The sequence below is a fragment of the Strigops habroptila genome, chromosome 5, assembly GCF_004027225.2.
Source record: "Strigops habroptila isolate Jane chromosome 5, bStrHab1.2.pri, whole genome shotgun sequence".
NCBI lineage: Eukaryota > Metazoa > Chordata > Aves > Psittaciformes > Psittacidae > Strigops > Strigops habroptila.
This window is the reverse complement of record NC_044281.2, coordinates 22,283,667-22,305,500: the sequence shown is the minus strand read 5'-3', so window position 1 is coordinate 22,305,500 and position 21,834 is coordinate 22,283,667. Positions and strand designations below refer to the sequence as shown.

The window sequence follows — 21,834 nt, the reverse complement described above, 5'->3', positions numbered from 1 at the left end:
TTAAGGAAACTAATGCATTTATTCTTTAAAAAGGCAGAATTAACTTGTTTTCCTGAGAGCAGATGAATCGAGACAGGTCAAGACAACTGGCTACCATAGAAGCAAAGGACAAAAGAAAAATTAAAACCAAACCAAACATGCAAGCAATAGACAACTGTGCCCAGAAGAACAGAAGTGGCCGATCTACCTGTTTTTCCCCAACTGCAAGAATGAATTTGTAAATTTTCATTTAACTAATCAATCCAATTATTTTGGCAGCATGCTGCTCTAGTAAATATGCTGGGTATTTTAGAGCCAGGTTCAGCTTTTCTGGGGTCCAGCTGTTTGAGTAGTTAGGAAAGGAAGGCTTAAACAGAATAGCCTGAAGAACACTTCTTTGTCATTTTTGTTGAAAAGCTACATGAATTACTGTGCACAGAAGAGTGCTACAAATGAAAGCTAAGCATATTAAGCTCATTCCTCTCTCACAATTCTCTATTCTGTGCTCCACAATGAAACAGCACTCTACTTTTTTTTGCCTCCCCCATTCCCTCCCTAATGCTCCTTTCTTTGTCACAAAACGTACTTACTTGCCATCTGTGCTCATATTTTCTTGTTTTTCTTCCTTGAAGCTTTGTGAGTTGTCTACAGAAACACTGCCAGGAACTGGAGCTGATGAAGCAGGATCATTTTTTTCAGTCTCCAGTGGTACCTCAGCAGAGCTGAAGGCTGCAGTAACCTCTCGTATCCCAAGAGAGGTACTTGTACTTTCACTGTCCTCTCTCTGTTGCACACTCCTCTCTTCCCTTTCATCAATTTCTTCCAAGCTGTATTCTGAGCTCCTTACACCTACACTCACAGAAAGGAAAAAGAAGAAAAAAGAAAAAACCCCAACAAAATATGAAACCACCCACAGCTCTCAATGCACAGCAGAGATACAAAGGGGCTGGGGAAGTTCGCCTAAATAGTTTGAAGATGAAAAACTGAGACTTCTTTTTATAATTCAAGTTTAAAAAAAAAAAAAAAAAAAGTAAACCAAACTAATTCAGAGTTTTGATGCCACAGTATTTTCTGGTTCTTTCCAATTCTGTCTTCTTTACATGTGAGAATACGCTCACCGCCATGATAGTGTCCATCTGTTTCTGAATCTGTAACTACTGTATAACATTTTCCTTTTTAACTCAAGTACTGGATTAGGAGAAATCAAAATATATTTAACAATATTATAATTCCAAATTTCATGGAGGCAAACAATTTATTTTATTCAGATTTCTAAATACTTTGGTTAGATCTCCAATGAGGTTTAACATTCATGGTTCTGTTATACCAGAGTAGGTATGTTAGAGAACTAAAGAGCAAACCAAATCTCAATTTTGCCCATGGTTTGAACAAATTTGACCACTGCTATAAAAAATTTCCCATAAGTATCCTAAGTGTATTAAAACACAGTTAGAAGTGTCTTGTGCAGTTCCCTGTGTTACAGTAGAAATACACAAATAAAGTACATAGAAAAGTGTGAAACCACAAAAAAAAAGAATTTTTCAGCAGAGCATAGTTAAACTAAAAGGTTCAGCTACTGGATTAGGACACACAGAAGTCAGTGTACCTGAAGTTAAACTAATAAATCCACCTATTTTAATTTCCAGAGGAATTAACCATCTCTAGCTTCCCTGACAGTAAGCTTCCTGTAAGATGATGATTCACATTTTTCAAATATTAATAAAGTAGAGCACACAATTAACCTCTTGGCTTTGCAACCTGCATTCTATAACACAAAGAAGATAGTAATTCCATCTATAAAGTACAATATGGTGCCATGGAAGGCTACTGGCTCCAACTGAGCCATACAAGCAGTGCACTCTGCCTGACCTGACCAGGGTATTCCTGTCAGCTTTGCATGAACCAGTACGTGTTAGGGACAGGCCATGCACTTGGGCAATTAGGTTTCAGACTTTTCTCATTTGTACTACTAAATTTCCAAGTGTAAACCAAGACTAACGATGAAAACAAAACACTGGCTTAAAGCAAGCAATACTGGAAAGCAGCAGATCCTAGAGGACAGAAAATCTTAGACCGACTTTTTTTTGCACAGACTGGTATGCTACAATGCTTCCAGTACTTCTAGAAAAGTACACTTATAGAAATATAACAAAGGACTGTATATATTGGAGAAAGTGTCCATATAGAACCTAACTTTGATTTTTCCAATAGGGTCATTAGTTAAGAGTTCACTAATACCAAAGTTACTCATTTACAGTTACAGGGTAACTACAAAAGCCAACTTTTTCCTACTTAATTGTAGTTTTTTGTTTTGCACTCCTCTAAGAATCCTTAAGAATTTGCTATTAGTAAGGACCTTCTCTTCCTTTCCACCTACCCTCTTCCCCTGCCAAACCCTTTCATCTTCAGCTAGAGAATAGTCATGCCAACAGCTTTATACTTTGGGAGATGATTTTAGTGATAGAAGTATGATTTTATGTGTGCAAAGATAAATATATGTCACAAGGCACAAAGAAAGCATAACAGAATGTGGGCAAACAACAAACCTGCTTTGACTTTGCCACACCCCCATAACCAGGTCTCAAGAACACTGCCTTCTTCACCAGTGAGAACTATTATGCCATGGGCCCAAGCCATCACCAGCAACAGGAACAACAACTAAGTAACTTCAGTCTAAATACTCTGTGGAAACCTGAATTATGCAACAAAGCACAGCCAGGACTTCTGATAAAACAAATGGTAAGCATTCTGGAGTTGCTGTGGCTTTGTGCCTGGGCACTGCTGTCATCTCTTTCCTCTGGAAAGAAGTCTAACAAAGGCTGAGTTGTACCTATACTGATGGGATGGAAACGTAGCTTGGGTTGGTAGGAGACATTCCTGCTACGTGAAAGTCTGTCCTTTGCTGTGCTAGGAAAACTTCCAACCTTTGGAGTGGACTAACCTGACTGCAAATGTGTAATACCAAACAAAACCAACCCTCACACTTTTCCCAAAGTGTTGTACTTCGTTTATCAGCATAATATCAGCCTGGCTTTGAGTTAATTTCAGTTACTGGTTTTTCATTTGTTACTGGACGCCATTCCAGACCTGGGCCACCACTGCTGCAGCAGAATAAAGTCTGAATGCATTCGATACGTAAACAATGTTTAACAACTTACATCATGCAGTTAACTCCCCAGAGGAAGTGTTCAGATTTTATGACTTTTTTCCAAACACTCAGTTTAGAATTTTTATATGCAACATATCACTTCGAAGTACGTATGGCAATGCTGGCTACATACTGTTGCCTTATTGCTTATATGCTTTATATGTAAATCCATATATAATATAAATTGCAATTTTGTCTGTGTATAATTTATTCTCTATGAACATTAGTCATTGAGTTTTAAATTAGCCCTAAAAGAACATTATTAAAGCCTATAAGATGACATTGCAAAGACATACCTGATGAGTGACATACTAACTGCAAGTCTCCTTTGAGTTAATAAGAGTAATCTTTTCACAACAGAGAAAAGGCTGGCACTGCTCTATGAGCCATTATGCTTGTAAGCACCAAAGCCAGGAAGCTTCACTACATCATGCAAATCTGCCAGTATTTCTGCTCTTGACTCTACAGTCCTTAACAAGGTTCTTAAGAGATACTGTAACCAAGAAGATTGTATAAAGGGGTTTGTTTGATGGAAATTATTTATGAATCTGTAATTTTATAATTATTTTTTAAAAACACTATTTCACCCTCTTCACTAGAAAAAAGACTGAGCATTAATTAAACTTTGGGAAGGGGAACAAAAATCATAATTAAGAAAAAAAATTGTTTATAATCCCAAATGTTCAAATTAATTCTCTGTCAATGTTTATTCTAGTAGATGTACGCCTTCAAACTACTTTTGTCAAGGTACAGGCTGTTTTTATACCATGGGAAAACTGTCATTTTGCAACAGAATTGTTGTCTATTCCAAATTATATAGCATAGTTCCATTTAATACATACATATCTATTAGCTAGGTACTACTTAGACACCAAATTGAACATTTGTAATGGTTCATTACAGGGCAGAAGGTAATGCTATATTTGCAACTTAACTTTTTTTGCCTATTTGCTAGAATAGCAATGCGTACCAGAACAACTTTGGGAATGCCAGTCATGGCTGAGCAAAAACTCACAATGCTTCTAGAAGCATGACAATCAAAGCGCTATTAATCCAAATGGAAGGAACTACTGAGTTTATGTAAAGTTAAAATTATCTCCAACTTGGCAATTAAAGATATATTGAACTATTTTATGCATTTAAAACAATACCCAAACATGCATAATTTTCAGACTAGGAATAGGACAAATGTGCGGTAACTGATTTTACTGCAGGTGAATGTTGGTTCTCACAGCGTGATGGGCTTTGCTGAAAGGACCCTCTGCATATAGGCCTCAGGACAGTTTCAGAGGTGCCACCAGAGAGCAGCAGTATCCCATGAGACAAAGAAAAAAAAAAAAAAAAAAAGAAATGCAATGAAGCTGTGCTATGTGACTTGTCTCTACATTTAAAACAAAAACACGCATTGCATTAAGTCTTCAGCAAAGGCGTTGCATGAAGACAGCAGCAGCAGAATGAAGACTGTCACTAACTGCAGAAGTAAAACCCAGGGCTCAACACATTCTGTTCTGAGCCCAGTGAAGATCCTTGCATTTTTCTATTTCTTTCCGTTACAGTTCAAATTAAAATATTTAATTACAAACCTTAAATGCCTCAAGAAGAAATTCCTATATCTATGGAAAAGCAAACAAGCCATTTCTATGAAATTCAAGGTTGTTTATCTGTGCAGCACTCAGGCCTTACAGCAATGGGAAATGCAGACATTCTAGCACAGATCTATAATCTTAATATAGAAACAAGCTCAAGAAAACAAAAAAACTTGATCTTAAATCATAGCATGATAACTTTGCTCATCATCTTAGACCCATCACATGTAGATAAACAAAGTTTTCAACACAGAAAATTAAGTACTAATAAATATCACTAAGAGCCACTCACTTAGAAGTGAAAGGAGAGGTTACAGCTTCATTACACCTTCAGCCTCAGACTTTACAGTATAGGTTCATACTTTGCATTTATTAAGATACGTATTATTTCTATTACAGGTCTTTTCTGACAAATTATATAAATTGCCTTAAACACAAACCAAGCCCAAATTTACAGATTACTGGGGTTTTTTTTCCCCATTTGCCAGAGACCTAGGATGTCAGGTGACTTATTCAACTCCTGTGGTACATTTGTGTTTTACTGCTCCAACCAATTTGATTGGCATCCTGAAAAAAACCAGCTGGAAAACTACTAAGAGTTCCTGTCAACTAGTCCAGGAACTCATATAATGCCAGTGGCACTCCACATGCTTACTGTTTATGTATTTCATTCTTAGTGAAATACATTGAAGAGTGGTTTTTCCAGACTGCACTGGCATTGATTATTCTAAAAGCTTTTACAAATTTTAGAAGACTCCTAGATGCTCTATCTTGTATCTAAACCTTACAGCCTGATGCCTACAAACAACAGTGTTTAATAGTACAAACTGCATAAATTGAAAAAGTATTCAGCAGCCGAAGAATTGAATTTTAAACAGCTGTTCTTTTATGTATCACATTTTCTCCACAGCACCCAATAAATGATTTAATGTATAAACCACTATTTATGCATACAGTTTATATTTACAACTTAAGTTTTCAAAGGCTGTTCAGATGCAAATCAAAAGGCAGGCATGGATTTGCTCCTACCCCTAGGTTATGCAGGTCAAGGGCAGCACAGAGCAGGGTTCTGAAAACAAGACTGGGTTTTTGCTTTTGAAAGGCTTGTTATGAGGTATACAAAAATCACAGAAGTTCTGGCTTATTCTTCTCTACAGCTTGTGGAGGAGGAGGTAAAACAGGGATAATGTTTTGTTTATTAAGTGCAAAGCACAGAGACCAAGACAAAGTATACTGTACACTTTTCTGTAGACAGTAAAGGTAAAACATCTTTATTTTAGAAAGCCACATTTGTACTTCAAAGGAAAAGTTAATCGGAAGCGTTAAAATGAGTTCTATACTTATGACATATCTGTAGTTATAGTAATTTACTGCTATGAATTATCATAGTTTGCTATGAAGTAGATTTTATCAACACATTTGGAGAAGAACCAACCTGTTTCAGACTGCATTTTGGTGGCTCTTTCTTCCACTTTAGTAGGGGCTGGTTCTATTGATTCTGTTACCAGAAAAAGTCAAGTAAGAAGCTTTTTTGTTGCCTCAATTTCCGCATCAACAAAAGTTCTAGATAAAATGTTAAATTGTGATCTTACAGACTTGTGAGTTCCTTAAAAATGTAACTTCTCTTAAGCAACTGATGCTTATTGTCACATTTCCCAGGTATTTTAATCTCAACTCAGGTATTTTTGAACCAGAGAATTGAATTTTTGATCAAACAGAAGAATTACAGAAGACCAATACCACACGTTCTCTAAATTCTTCTTCTCAGTCCATTTCCTATTAAACCCTCTCTGATCCAGAGAAGCTAATCTTCTCTCCCCACCCAAGCTGTCCATCTGATTAGCACAAACACAAGTTATAGTTAACCTAACTATAACTATTTTGGTATTTTCTGGTTTGTTTTTTTTTTTTTTTTCCTGAGCTGTGTGCCCTAAAACCTGCCTACTTTCTCACATTTGTGGGAAAACAATGGAGGACTGGTGAGGAGGACTGTACACATGCTCAAAGTGACTTGCAGCTGGGGTGCAGAAAAACACATATATGATACTAACTATTATTCAGTCTTGTGTGCTTGACAAGTAGAACATCTCTGTTTAGATAACATAGGCCTGTGATAGACTGAGAGGCACCCTATTAAATATGCTTGAGATTCATGTCCTGCTACAGGAAAGATCAAAGCACAATGGTAAACTACGCCTGCATAAATCCCTGAAATAGAGGCTAAACCAGCAAGTTCGGTGATCCTCTGACATGAACATGGACCGAGCTCCATGGTGCCTGCGTCCCTGCATGTGTACCTCTGCCCAGATGCTGCTCCAGAGATCCCCTAGATGATGAGGTAATGAAAATAAAATTTACTCTTTGCATTTCATACATGGTTTTGTGGCTGTTCCTGCATCCTGCCTATGCTGGCTAACACGCACTACATGAGCTAATCTCATAAAGTGGTATTACTGCTCCTTACAATCTGAAGATGTTTGGCAATCATATTTTTGTTTGAAGGTCTTATCTCATAAGGTGGTATTTCTTTAATGTTTAGCCAACTTGCCATACCTTCTGTTGCCTCCCAATTAAATAGCATAAAAAGATTACCAGTCTCATTACTGCCTTGGCTTTGATCTTCTGGTGCTCGAGAGGGTGGTGAGGGTGCTTTGCGCTTCATCCTTCGTAGAGAGGAGTTCACGGAAGCGGTGTCACTGAGTGGCAGAGAACCTTTCCGTACTAATCCTGGAGGGGCCTAAGAAGGGAGACAAGGGAGGAAGAAGATTATTAGTCATCAAAGAAAAACAGTAGAATAGCTCCAATAATTATTCTCCAAAACTGTTTATAATATACATTTGAGAAAGAAATAATAGGACAAGGGGTAACAGTTTCAAACTTAAACAGGGGAAGTTTAGATTAGATATAAGCAAGAAGTTCTTTACAGTGAGGGTGGTGAGACATTGGAATGGGTTGCCCAAGGAAGTTGTGAATGCTCCATCCCTGGCATTCAAGGCCAGGTTGGACAGAACCTTGGGCAACATGGTTTAGTACGAGGTGTCCCTGCCCATGGCAGGGGAGGTGGAACTAGATGATCTTAAGGTCCTTTCCAACCCTAACTATTCTATGATTCTATGATTCTATATATCTATTACCAAACATATTATGTTTCTCATCTTAATTCATCCAAGGACTAGTTAAAAAAAAAAAAAAAAAAACCAACCCAAAAAATTTCTAGAGTAATTGAATATATTCACAAAGTTACAAGATACAGCAGTAAAAGAAACTTGGTTGTTACATATACCATAAAAGAGAATTTTAATTCTTTTATGCCCAAAGGCTATTCTACAAAGCCCAAATAATTCTTTTCTATAAGTAGCTAAAAATTATTGTGGGAAGAAGATTGAACTATACATCACTGCAATGATATGTCACAAGACTTCCTTCTCCATTCCTTCAACAGCAGCCCTAATTGGGCTATATATGTAGTTATTAGGATTTTTTTCCCTGCTTCAAATACTCGAACGTTTATAGAAGTTTTTTGAATGCCAGCTTCCATAATACTTACTGAAGTTAAATTGTAATAAGCTGTAAAAACTGTAAAACCTAATGATGTTAAAGTGTAATAATAACCTCATTATTGTAGCAAAAACACCCACAACTTTTTAATTCACAAATAATCAAAACCATTAAAAAATGGACAAAGGCTACCTGCTGAATACTTCATAGTTTTATGACAGAGCAGTCCAATTGCATTTTAAATTGTTTTAAAGACCAAAAACTAGAGTATTCTGTTGTACAAAATAAAAACTAGACAGAAAATTGCTCACAAGAGAAAAGGAAACTGACACAAGATGTCTGTGAAGCAGTCTTTGGCAGCTCCTGTTAGATCCCAGTAGCGTACCTGAGTGAATGAACTGGGATGGTGATAACCATCCTCTGAGCTACCCTGGACATATTCAGTCATCTGTTTTGTCCCATCTCAATGTCAGGTATGACAGGTCCCTTCGATACTTTACTGCACTATAAGGAGCAACACTGTCCAAAATGTTCACCTAATTCTTCTAGCAATCATATTAATGCCAAAGCAAGTAACCTGAACCTTTTACAGCAAAGCAGGACTCAGATTCCAAGGAGAAAAACAACAAAGCACTAGGTGAAATGTTCTTGTGAGAACATCAGAGGATGCAGCAACACAGCACTCCACTCCTAATTAAAAATACTTGCATGCTTGAATAGTTTTTAAACAAGTCAGTTTCTAGATTAAAACGTCACAACAAAAAAATCACTTAATGCTTTTATAATTTCTTAGTCACAGTTCCCAAAAAGTTCTAACAAAAAAAAATAAATAAAAAACCCCAAACAATCAGTATTTAGCATCTGAACTGATGCAGGAGGGGATGTCAAATATAATATTATTTTCCCAAATGAGGCTTTTTTATTGTTAAATCATTTTCCTCCTCGCTATTGGGCAGTTCTGGTTTTCTCCTCTTTGGTAGCTGCTCTCCAGGCTGCAGCCTCTCCATTCTGCACAAAGACACTGTTCTCTGTTCAAAGGTCTGCACCCTCATCTGCTTCGCACAGGCTCCCTCAGCTGACTTGGCTGGCACCGAGTTCTGCGCATACTCGCTCAGCTAAACAGATGTCACCAGAGTTCCCTCCTGCACAGAAAGAGTATGTGTGTAGGGGGGAAATAATGTTCTCAGCATAAGAGCACAAATGCTACTAGAAGATTTTTATAAGCCTTTCCACTGCCCTTTGCATCCAAAGAAACAAACGATTTGCAAAGAGAGATTTTGAGAAAGTACTAAATGTTCCAGTTAAGGTTCAAGTGTTGAACAGATTTTCTCAGGAATTATTCAACATATGAATATTAAGAGCTTTCAAATCCTAACAAAGGGTGTAATGTGAAAATAAGTACTTTAAACAGATGGAAAAAAAATTAAAATAATATTATTAAGACGTATCTGACAAAGTTTTGGAATATACATCTGGGTGTTCATGTGTCACACCAACTGCCAATGATAACCAGTGCTTTATCAGTTACACTTACATTAAAATTCATGTTAGAATCACTAACGTAATTAATTGTGCTTATGCAGAAACACCGGTGAACTCTGTCATAATTTCCACAACATATGCAGAAGTTCCACTTTTAACACTGTACACCCTCCTTATCCTGGAACAAGCAGGGATGGGTATGAAGCTTTTTAGCCTCAAATGTGTCCAGGCAAATTTGGAACCAAATCCTGTACCACCCCAAGCAGACACTTGTGGAGGCCAGTACTTCCCAAATTCCGGTCTCTGTAAGCACCACGGCAGACATGGTGCCTGGCCCTTCTTATCGTTTAAAAAGCAAAGGCAAGTTAACTGAGCCACAGTAATTCTGCAGCTGGAATGGAAGAAAAAGGGGCGGGGAGGGAAGGCGGGAAGTGTTTGTGAAAGAATATAATGTAGTGGAGCACTTCAGAAAGCATACCTCACACCAATGGTCACTGTACACACATTTTCATACCACCAGTATCTACCTCTTTTCCTCCATAGTTAACTACGTCTAACAGAAGATACACAGGCTGGGTTATCAAAGCACATTGCTAGCCATTTTGCTAGTATTTCTTTCTTCACTTTGTACAAGTATGCAGGCAAATGTATGTCCAAGGAGTAGCAGGAAAAAGAACTGTATTTGCCCTTACAACGATTAATGCACTCAATTTCTATTACATGACTTCAGCTTCCCAAAATACTTAAACTTGGCCAAAGAACTATAGAGGAAGTAATATAACTCTGACCTACTGGAAAGAAAGGACATACAGAATATGTTTGCAGAAACTCAGCTGGTGTTATTCTGTCCAAACACACAGTATTACTATTCTCTCCTATGATTTATCTTCACACTTGCCAGTAGGGAAGTAAATACAATAAGGCGACAAGGTTATGCATTTGGTACATGGAAAAGTGAATGCACACAATGTTCACCAGCAATTCTGAATCATATCAGAATCCTATCTACTGATCTTCATACCGACTTCAGTAAGAGCAAAAAGGTATTCCTGAGCACTGTCTTCTCCCAGGTAGCCCTGGCTCTATATGGGACCTCCCTGATGTTCACAGTGCTCACTGCATCATTGCCCAACTTCTCCGGTAAAGGACTGACCATCAAGTTTCAGGCAACTGAGCCTCTGGTGTAATTTCTTAAGCACAGAACTCATTCCTCATAGAAATCTTAACTAAGCTGTGACAGTGGCTAATAAATCTTTTCAGAAATAGTTTATGGTTTAGTTGCTTCCCACCCTTCCCCCATTCTCTCATCTTCTTCCCTTTCCTTTCAAACGGGTAGACTGGAGATTCAATTTTCTTTAGGAGTTAGGGTTGTGTAAATAAAAGCAAGCTGTATTTCTACAGTTGAGAAGTTCTATCCATCATTTAAAACTGTAAATGTTTTGACTAAAAATCTCCACTTAATTGTTCCTACCCAAGTATAGTTTACATATGCTCCTTTACAATAACTGAAAACAGTGTAAGGAGACAAACATTCATGGGATAAAATGAAGTCTATTTTTTATAAATAAAGCATTAGGAAGAAAATCAGCAATGGCATTTTGGACATAATAAAATTATTTTCTTTTAAAAGAAGTGTTAGTACTTGAAAATTGTATCCACTTCTATGAAAACTGTGAAGATACTGCATTATACAACAGCACTTTGCAAAAACCCTGGAGAGTCCTCTCTGCTTGCAAGTTCTAAAACTTGCTAGTTCTAAACATACTTCTGGCAGGAGCCATCTTGCCCAAAATTAGAACTGACAAATAACTGAAGGATTTCAATATTAGAGACTAACATGCTCATTTCCAATCTGATTTAACATAGAAATTTGCTGGACAAACATTATCTACTAAGCTTACTAGTCATCTTCTGAATCTCGCATAGAATAGGCAAGTCATGCTACGTAGTAACTTGTAACAGCAACCCTTACATCCACTGTACTAATTTCTCCCCTAAAAATAGGAACTTATCTCCAGAGTGATTAGTTCTGTAATCACTCTGAAACTGACGCAGAAAAATTCCAAACCTCATACCAGAATGTAACTACTCATATAAAGAGAAAGCAGTTTCTTTTTTCAAGAGAAAAGACATGGAGAAGCTGTAGGAGGTAAACGTTAAAACCCTTTTTCATGCTGTGAGAAACTGGACTACAATACACTGTGAATTTGAAGAAAGACAACAGTGAGAACTCTGTTCCCTTAAGGTTGGCTCATTTCACTGTTGTCTGATGTTACTACTTTGGCATGTTTCTATCAAAACCAGGCAAACAGTTTATCCAGGCAAAGCTGACATTTCACTTTGTCTTCCTTGTGCATGTTACAAAAGAGATTTGTCCATAGTAAGGCACATGCAGAAGGTCATCCTGGTCCATAAAAGAAATAAAGTGTGCAGCCAGTCTGCCAAATAAACTGAAGGGCAGGCTTCACAACTTAGGCACTCTGAAAAGCAATATGATTTGCAAGGAAATGCTACTTGTAAGGCAAAAGCAGACAAAAAGGAACCCTTAAGGGGAAAAAAACCCATAAAGTATATCATAAGTTTTGTAAATTAACTTCACGGGCACTACAATAACAGTGACACAGACACTAAATAGCTCAGCAAACATACCAATGAGCCTGGTAAGCAACCTGAAGGAGACGTTAAATCCTACCAGCAGGACGCACATTTTCAATAGTGGGGAATACAAGAGACCAAATTCTTCTATTGTTTACAATGAAACAATTGTGGTCTCATGTGACCACTGTACTTGCCTCATTACCGAGAACTGACTTGGATTAAACATGTATAAATCAGTCACTGTAGGTTGAGAAAACATTAATGCATGCTACAGATGAAAAAATGCTGCGCAACCATCAAAATTATTTTATTCTACAATGCTTATATGTTTCATTTCAAATTCTGTATTTAGGATGTAAATTTTTGAAATAAAGACTGATTCTTACTTGATGTATTTAAATAGTACTCAATTTAATTTATAAAGTTGCAAATCCTGTAAATTACATTTTTATTTAAAAAGCATTATTCTACATCATTCCTTGCCTAATATCTTTTTTTTTAAGGGAACTGTCTTTTATCTTACAGTTAAGAGAAACCAGAAGCCTCAATAGCTAGAGACACCTTCGTGTTTATTTTAGAGACTTAAGTGGAAGCTCTGAAAAACAAGCTTCCAAATCTTCCCCTTGCTAGCATAACTCAAGCAGTGCTTAATCTCACAGCAAAAACATGTATTTGTTGGTTTGTGTTAGCAGTGGAGTCCTAATATATTTTTTCTTTGTTCTCCTAAATCTGTGGATACAGTTTTGAGAAATCAAAAATCTGATTCATCCATGTGAAATAGGAAAGTCTAAGTTGGAAGGAACCTTTGGAGATCATTTGCTCCAATTTTCTGTTGAACACAAGGTCTTACATTAGGTTATTGCAGGAGCCTGTCAAGGCATGTCTTGAATATTTGTGATGTGGGAGCTTCTACCACTTCTCTTGAGCAATGTATTCTAATGTCCAGTTTTTCTCACAGTGATGAGTTTTCTTCTGTGTCTTAATGGAATTGCCTCTGAAGCAACTACTTCATTGTGCCCATTGGTCCTTATCCTGTCACTATGCATCTTTGTACAGAATATACCTCTACTTTCCTTATAACACCTTCTGGGTATCAGATGAATGCGATTAGATCCCATCTAAGCTTTCCTTTTGTTAGAACATTTATGTTCTTCAACCTTTAAACACCCTGGTGACCTTCCACTGGACTATTGCCTGGTTTTAATCTCTATTTTGAACTGCAGGAACCAAATCTGGACATGGCAGTACAAGTGTGGCCTAGAAAGTATTGAGTACCCTAGATTCAAGGTGGATCACATAGCCAGACCCCAGGCTGTACAGGTGCTTGGGATTATGCCATTCCAGATAGAGAATTTCAGATGCATCTTTTTTAAACCTCATGCAGTTCCAGCCTGTCACTGTCTCCCTGAATGGGAGGTGGCTCTTCTGGTGTACCTGCCTGTTTGCCCAGTTTGGTGTCAACTTCAAGTTTGTTGATGGTGCATTCAATTCCATCATCTAGGTTGTTTATAAAGCTAAATTTAACAGTATTGGCCACACTACCAACTCCTCAGGAACTCCACCTGACAACCACTCTCACTTTGAGCCATTGTCTACCACCATCTGAGCTGTTTAGCCAGTTTTTATCCTACCTTGTGGTTCATTTGTCAAGTCCATAGCTTACACTTTCAACAATAAATGTTGTGACAGATGGTGACAAACATCTTTCTAAAATAAAGGTAGATGACCTCATCCTTTATCCTCAGACTTCTGCTTGCCCCTAACTTACAAAAGCCTTTCTTGTTATTCTTGATGACATTCGCCACTTTGAGCTCCAGGTTTGCTTTTGCATTCCTAACTGCGTCTCTGCACATCCAGTAAGTATCTCTGCATTTCTTTTGGGGAATTGCTCTGTCCCCTTTCCATCCCTCACATGCTTATTTTTGCACTTGACCACTCTCAGTAGTACATTTAGATGAGACTACTCTTCCGCTTATTCCTTTTCCCACTTATGGGAATGGACCACTCTTGTGCGCAGGAAGGCTGTCTCTGAAAATGTCTCAGCACTCGAAATTTCAAGGATCAGCTTTCCAAGGAAGTCTCTCATAAGATCCCTCCTAAGAGTTCCCTGATCAAGCTGAGCAATATGTACTATACAGTCCAAATTCATACATTAGATGATATTTATTCAACAATAGATACTAAAAAGACAAAATATTTTACATGAATTAATAAAATTAAAAGCTCAGAGCAAATATTTGCCCCCATTTAAGTCCCAAACTCTGTATTATCTGATAAATCACTGTGCAATCAAATCGGAATGAAACAGAAGTCATCTTAAAAAACACATGCCAAAGGCTTCCAAGTTCTAAGGGAGCTGCACAAAGAAATACAAAATACAAAATACACACAACAATATAACTTAATCTGGACTTCTGTCCTTTCTCTGTGGGCTGTTCAACTTCAGTCAAATCACTTTAGATGAATAAGAAATGTCAGTACAAAATAATAAATCTAAGCAATTTTGTTGAGTGACAGATCCTAGCCTAACAGTCATACATTACTGTTAGACATAACAGGATACTAATCATTTAAAGCCTGTTGACATTAATAAATTATTTTCAAAAAATTTGAATTCAATTAAAAGACAAACATGATGAGGTAAAAAAAGATCATCATTTTTCCCCCCACTAAGGTTCTTTTTATTAAAATACAGAAAGAAACCTTTGTCTTTTCAAATGATAAAAGCTTTTCAGCAGGACACAGTACACAAATTCAGAACTTCTGTTAAACAGTGCTCTCTTGTGGTTCTGTGCATCAATGAAAGAGTAAATCACTGTATAAAGGAAGTCACAGTTTGAAATTTCTTGTCTTTGAGTTTAACTCAAAATTCGTCCCTTAGATTTGTTTCAATTAGTTCTGCATTTTATTTTTCTAGCATACCAATAACCTCATTTATGAGATACCACATTTAGATATTGCATTTAGATACTGTGTGAAATAATTTTTTAAAGATTATAATGACCATTTTAGCCTTGATCTTTAATTGGAATTCACAATTGACAATATGTGCAATACCAGGAGAATACTTTATGGATCAGTTCTCCCAAATTCTTTGGCAAAATTCCTGCTAGCATGTGATATATAGGTTACTTATATATGTAGCCCACATCCCACAACTTCAATCAAATATGTAACTATTGGATTAAAATAAAAACCTTACTTTAACTAGCTGGGAGCATAAGATTGCTAAGACTAGTCCCCAAGATTTCTATCTTTTTCTAGTAAACAGAAAAAGATAGAAAAGACAGAGCAAACTTCTCATTATCACATGTAACTAAAACACCAAAATTTACTGGAAACATCAAAACATCAATTACTAGATATGATAAAGTGAGACAATGTTCTCACATTTAAATATAAAAACTATTCATCCAAAAGAACAAAAAGGTGCTCACAATACCAACTTGTATAAGAAATCAGTTTTACCTTTTCAAAATACTATTTTGAATAGCTATTTTGGATACACAATACAAAGTTTAAAAGGAATGCATCTTTCCATTTCTGTAGTTATATTCAAACTAAAATTTTTAAAAGACAGTACTATACTTTTCCTGTTTATTTCAAGCCTCAGCAGGTATTAATAGGGATATCAGGATTATGATGTCTAAACTTCCTAAGAGAAGTGAAAGACGTAACTAACCTGTTCATTGCTATCAAGGCTGTTAGATTTCACAATATCAGATGTCAGTCTGACTTGGGCTTGTGCAAGTTCCTGGGGAGCACTCTGAGAATTTGGCATAGGTGGTAAAGGAGCTCTCCGTTTCTTCGGCATTTCGGATGGCAGAGTGTTTGAATCATACTGCTTGCTAACAGTGTCAGATCTCGTGATAAATGTTGGTCTTGGCTTGCTCATCAGCGGAGTTGCCGGGGCACTGGCAGCCTTGGCGTGCAGGGTGGGGGAGGAGGAAAACAAAATCCAAGTTACTTATACTCTCTGGAAAATGATCAACAGTGATTGACTGCTCAATATGTATAACCAAAACTTCTAGAAACATGTTCAAAGTTACACCTTACTTGTTCTCTTTTCTTCTTGCTTCGTTGAAAAAAGCTGAAAAATCCTTTGTTTTCTTTCTCCTTCAGAACATCTAAGTTTTCAGATTGGTAGGAGTCTAAAATAGAACACAATAATTCTAGATGTTATTTATTGCACAGATTATTTCTCCTGCATTCTTACTATTTCACTGCCTGTCACTTTACATCCTTCACTCTTGAAAGGATATACAAAACACATTGTAAATCACCTATATTAATAGCTATTTCCAAATGCTGCAAAATTAACAGGTTTCCTACCATCCATGTTCTTCCTGCCTTTCTCAGAGCTCAGGAATAGCTGAGTTTCAGCTGCTGTTAATACCCGTAGCACTTAATCCAGCCTATCCCACCTGTCGTATGTTATGGTTCATATCACAGAAGCTGTAAAGGGGAAAAAGAGCATCAGCCTGTCCCGCTCTCAATTCAGTTAAATTCATGGCAAAGTGTGAAGTGAGACAAGACAGGCACAAGCCTCCACATGGTATGGCTCTGCAGAAAGATCACCGAAACACCTGATAGGTGCTGCACACATAACTGCATGGCAGTCATAGTAAAGATACTCAAGTCTATTCTGGTACCTTGCAGAGTTTACCCTCTGTACATTGTCTGCCTCATGCAGATGATCCATAAGTCTAAAGGTTGTCTCTAATTTCTTACTAGATTTAACTTTCTTAAAGACACCCCATTGAATGCAAATGCAATGAGCAACAGAAATCAGCAAGGCCCCTTTGGGGTCTTGGTACAAATATATACATGACTAAATTTAATCAATCAATCTAGGGTAGAACTATACAGAAATACTTTATATATAGCTGGGAATATCCATTTCTGTATTATCTTTTAAAATATGCATTTATGATAGGACAGAGACAATTACTCTTGTCACAGTTAAGCAGATGTTCTAATAGGAGCAGCTAGTAATGTCACGTAAGTGCTACAGTTTCACCGCCTATTTCAGTAAATCATACCTTGAAAAGATGGTAAATTTAAATCAACTGGTGATGTGGCTACAGAAAGACAAAAAGAAAGACAGAAAATGTGAATCTGAATCAAGGATGCAGTTATAAGCTACAAACACAGAAAGTCAAGCTGAATCTTCATCATTAGGAAAATATAACTGGGTGCTTTCCCAGGGTAAAAGGATGTGTATCTTTACTATCTAAATGCTAAAAGCCATTTAAGAACTTGAGCCTGAAGACATAAAACACAGATAGAAATCTTGTCAATAAGGAGAGAGGCTTCACTTGTATTACTGATGGAAAAAGAAAATTCTATCAGTATATAGAATAGTCTGCTCTGTAAGTTTTGGATTGTAAGGCAGTCCAAACTTGGAAAACAATGAGGAATGTGAAATTAAAATATAATCTGAATAAAATAAAATTTGAATCTAAATTCTGTTACGAGGCAGACCTCACCACTTACTTTCATAAAGAAAGCTGAAAATGTAGAGCTTTGAATTTTGCAAAATTGAAATGCTGAACTACTTTGTATCAAGAGAACTGAAATAAACCTAAATTTTCCTAGCCAGGCACTGCTGTGTAGAAAGCAGATATGGCCCCATATTCCCTCCTAAGGATTTTTGGCTGTCGATTCAAATGAAGCACACGTCATATGCGCAAAAGGCAGCTCTGCCAGTCTGTAGATAAAGCAGTAGCCAGACAACAAGACAATGCACTATGGGCACATGTAGTCCAAGTAACATGTTTAGGCGAGTTAAAATATGTTGTTTTCCAGTGGGGAATAGAAAAACATTTCATGTTTTTCTCCTCCATGGAAAAAAGACATTTTCCAAATCTCTCATTCTCCTGTTATTCGAGATAACTGGCGTTTGCAAAGTAATTGAGAAAACTCCTGAAACTGTAAGCACCACATGGTAAGGTTACCATATTTAGGTAGAAATGAGGAACAAGACAAAAAGCCCAACAAAACCCCCCAGGTTTTAGACTGGAAAGGAGAACAAACAAATAGAACAATAGTCAAGAACAGGAGTGAGCCAATATTACTGCATTCTATATAAGGTAAAATTTCCCGTGAGAAATGTCTGAAACAGAATAAACCACACTGTACAAAATTTTTACTCGCAGTACAATAAACTCTTCATGAAAAAGACAGGCTAACAGCTAAAGTTAAAACCAGGCACAGGAATGTCTGTACAAATATAAGGAAATTCATTGTGCCCCTGCTGGACCAAAATTAAAAAGAGGATTATTATTCCTTCACAATCTATAAAATTAGTAAATAGCACTTAAATAGACATAAACACCATCAGAATATTCTAACACTTTTAAAATTTTAAAACAAACCTAAATTTCTCTAATGTTTCTGTACTTTTCAGCTCATCATGATCCTTTATCTTTCTATGAGCTCAGAGAAATACAGTGTTGTTGGTCTTTTGGGGGAAGGAAAGGGAGAGGTTGCTTTTAAGTGATGCTTTGTACTTTGCTACCTTTGCTGGTACCTAATACATTGTTAGAAAATAAGACCTTTTTATAGCACTTCTCAAACGTAAGTACAGGTAAACTTGTTGCAGCTTCAATTTTATGGAAAACTAATGAAATAGATACTAGAATGCTAGAAATTAATTTTTTCGTAAGTAAAAAAGTCCCACCAAATGTATACATTATTGAAATATTAAGTAATTATCTTCTCTATAATTTTCTGCAATTCACAAATGTTATCTTACCTCGACTGATATCCATGGCATATAATTCTCTCAGTCCAAGGTCATTAAGAGATTTTGTCACATCAAGGGGTTCTTGATACTGGTAATTCTTCAGCAGTAGAGTGTGTGAAGGATCAAACTCACATTTACTACAGATAACTGGAAAGAGTTCTTGAAGAGGTGAATGTGGACTAACTCTTACTACCGTCTTCTGTGTCTTCTTGTAGTTTATCACTACCCTTACTGTTTGCTAGAGAGAAAAAAATTCCAATAAATACCAGCACAAATTCTGAAACAACTGGCATTTTTATAACAGCCTTATACTAGTCACAGGAATTCCACTTGTGGCCAACTTCACCAATGTTATTGATTCAGAAACATTAGGAGAGAAGCTATATTGTGATTTCCTGCTACAGAAGAAAAGGGCACAGTCTGAAACAGTCTGCTCCTTCTTTAGAATCTGTCATTTGCCTGTTCAGCAGGGCATATGCCTGGAGTGAGATGCTCTACTAGGTTACATTAGGTAGCTGTAGAAGTCAGCCAATGAGCCGTGAGTGCACGTGTGTATACACAAGTAGGACAAAGGCAAGAGGACAGCAGAAGAGTTCCTCTGGCCCTGTTTAAGTGCTTTAGATAAATTAAAAAACACTATTTTTCTGTACAGCAGAACAATAAAGGTGGAAGGAAAGATTAGGGCAACACCCAGAAGTTGCTTTAGTACTTCTAAAACCTCCTGCCTTCTTAAGGGTATATATAAAAAAAAGTTGACTAACAACAAAAAAGTACAGTATGTATTAAAGGAAAATGAACATACAATCAGAAGAGCATATATATCACAGCATGACAGATGGTTCAAGTTGCTGATTTTCAGTTTATAGAAGGCTGTATTCAGCCACACTTCATCTGCAGAATTTGTCAAAAGGACGGTAAGGCATGGGAATTCAAGTAATATTCTAATGTTTCCTTCTTTCACAGCAAAGATGTTTTCTGCACCAAACTGAAATGCATTTTACCTAGGAGGAGGTTATCAAAAACATGGAGCCAAGCATTTCATAGGGGTGCATGGTGAGAGGATAAGAGGCAACAGGAAATGCTGAAATAAGAGGCTGACCTATGAGCTCAACTTGTTGAATACAATAGTGATTCTAATTTATCAATATGCTTTAATTTCAGTTCTCACCTCTGGTATAACTGGAGCAGGTTTCTTCTTATCCATTTGTTTTGGCTTTAAAATCACCTTTTCCACTTCAAGCATTCCCACTGGTGTGTTGGGTTTGAATTTAATCTGGCTATTTTCTGCTGATAACAACTCTATGGTATAACTTGATGGATTTAAATGATACTGTGCACAGAGAAAGATGAGCAAGTCCATCATGGGCTTCCTGTAAAAGACAAATGGAACTGTCACAATAGATGACAATTAAGCAGGCTATAACAAAATGTGCTGCTAAACATTTAACCCAAGTCATCCTTTCCCTTCCATGATTAAATAATTATCACCAGCCACCAACTTTAAATATCTTCAACGTAAAAAAAGACAGAAAAACAGCAACAAAAAAGCCAGTCAAAAAGAAAAAAACCAAACCTCACACTAAAAAGATGAAACCAGCTAGCACAAAAGTATGCCATGTGCTTGAGCAAAGGGAGACATTTTTTCTTGTATGAAGTGATGCTTTTCCTGAGGTCAGCAGGGACATGTGCATTAGTCACCTCATTTGATTTTTAATGGGAACTGTAGCAGTGGTGATAAATACCCTGCTACTCGTTAAGAACAGTTTCTTTCCAAAGCTTGAAATTTTTATATCCATTCTGAGATTACAAGGGATTTTCTTTTCAGAAATACCAAGCATGAGCTATTTGGAGGAAGCAGGAGAAATTAAGTTTGAGGAAGTCACCTTTTAAGGAGGTCTTGCATTAGGGATCCCAAAATGAGAGCCAGGTGTTTAATACAGGCAGAGGGAAAGAAGCTAAATAACAACATAGAAGCTGAATGCAATTTTTTTTAAAAGCTCTGTGTGATGCAGCAGATGTACTTTTCACAATGAAGTACGCAAACCAAATTTTTCATATGTAGTCATGAATTGTACATCCTTGTTCTCTCAGTGCTCAATAAAGAACATGCAGAACAGCACATTAAGATAAGCTGAACATTCCCAGTTGCTATTGGAATAAATTTATTAAAGCTGTACTTTAAACAGAAGCATCATAGATGTTTGAATAGATCAAAGGTAAGAAGAATATCCTAACTTTGCATGTTAACAGCAACTGAATAAAATTATAGTACTATCAGGTCACTGCAACTGGTCATTCCTCAATTTTTAGAGTTGGGTAATCATCTGTAAGGAGCATTTCAGTTTGACGCTCTCTGCCTCTCCCAGTTACAGCTACAAAGAGGGAAATCTATCACCTGCTCTGTCTCACAAGGATATTACAAAAGAATTCAGAAGCCTGTGAAGCAATCAAATGCTATGTTGAAAAGAACACTGAAGTATCCAAAAGAAAATTAATACAGGATTTGGCTGGTATGGCTTTATCAGAAATCTTAAATTCTAGATGTAATCTCGTAACAGATGCAAGTATTGGTAGCATAGCCAAATGTGAAAATAGATAGCTTCTACAAAGATCCATCAAGCTAAGCAGAATTATAGATAGTATAAAGACAGTTAATACATTTATTAAGTAGGAAGTTAAAACGGACTTTTTATACGATATGGTTCTGTAAAAAGAATTAAGAATGACTCAACATTAGAGATTACTGTGAACACTGTTCTTTTTCCCCCTTTAACCCTAGAATATCATTCCTGTTT

At 36.8% G+C, this 21,834-nt stretch overlaps 1 protein-coding gene across 1 annotated transcript in view; it reads right to left on the bottom strand.

Annotated features, from left to right (window-relative positions):
- Positions 1-21,834, bottom strand: part of COBLL1 (cordon-bleu WH2 repeat protein like 1) — an 85,246-nt gene that overhangs the window by 9,693 nt on the left and 53,719 nt on the right. Inside the window, exons 5-11 of the mRNA XM_030486406.1 lie at positions 20,208-20,409; positions 19,049-19,277; positions 17,334-17,372; positions 16,348-16,442; positions 15,974-16,213; positions 7,306-7,450; positions 570-828 (exon numbers count right to left, since the gene is read on the bottom strand). Coding sequence (XP_030342266.1) covers positions 570-828; positions 7,306-7,450; positions 15,974-16,213; positions 16,348-16,442; positions 17,334-17,372; positions 19,049-19,277; positions 20,208-20,409 — 1,209 coding nt within the window. The remainder of the gene's footprint in view (positions 1-569; positions 829-7,305; positions 7,451-15,973; positions 16,214-16,347; positions 16,443-17,333; positions 17,373-19,048; positions 19,278-20,207; positions 20,410-21,834) is intronic.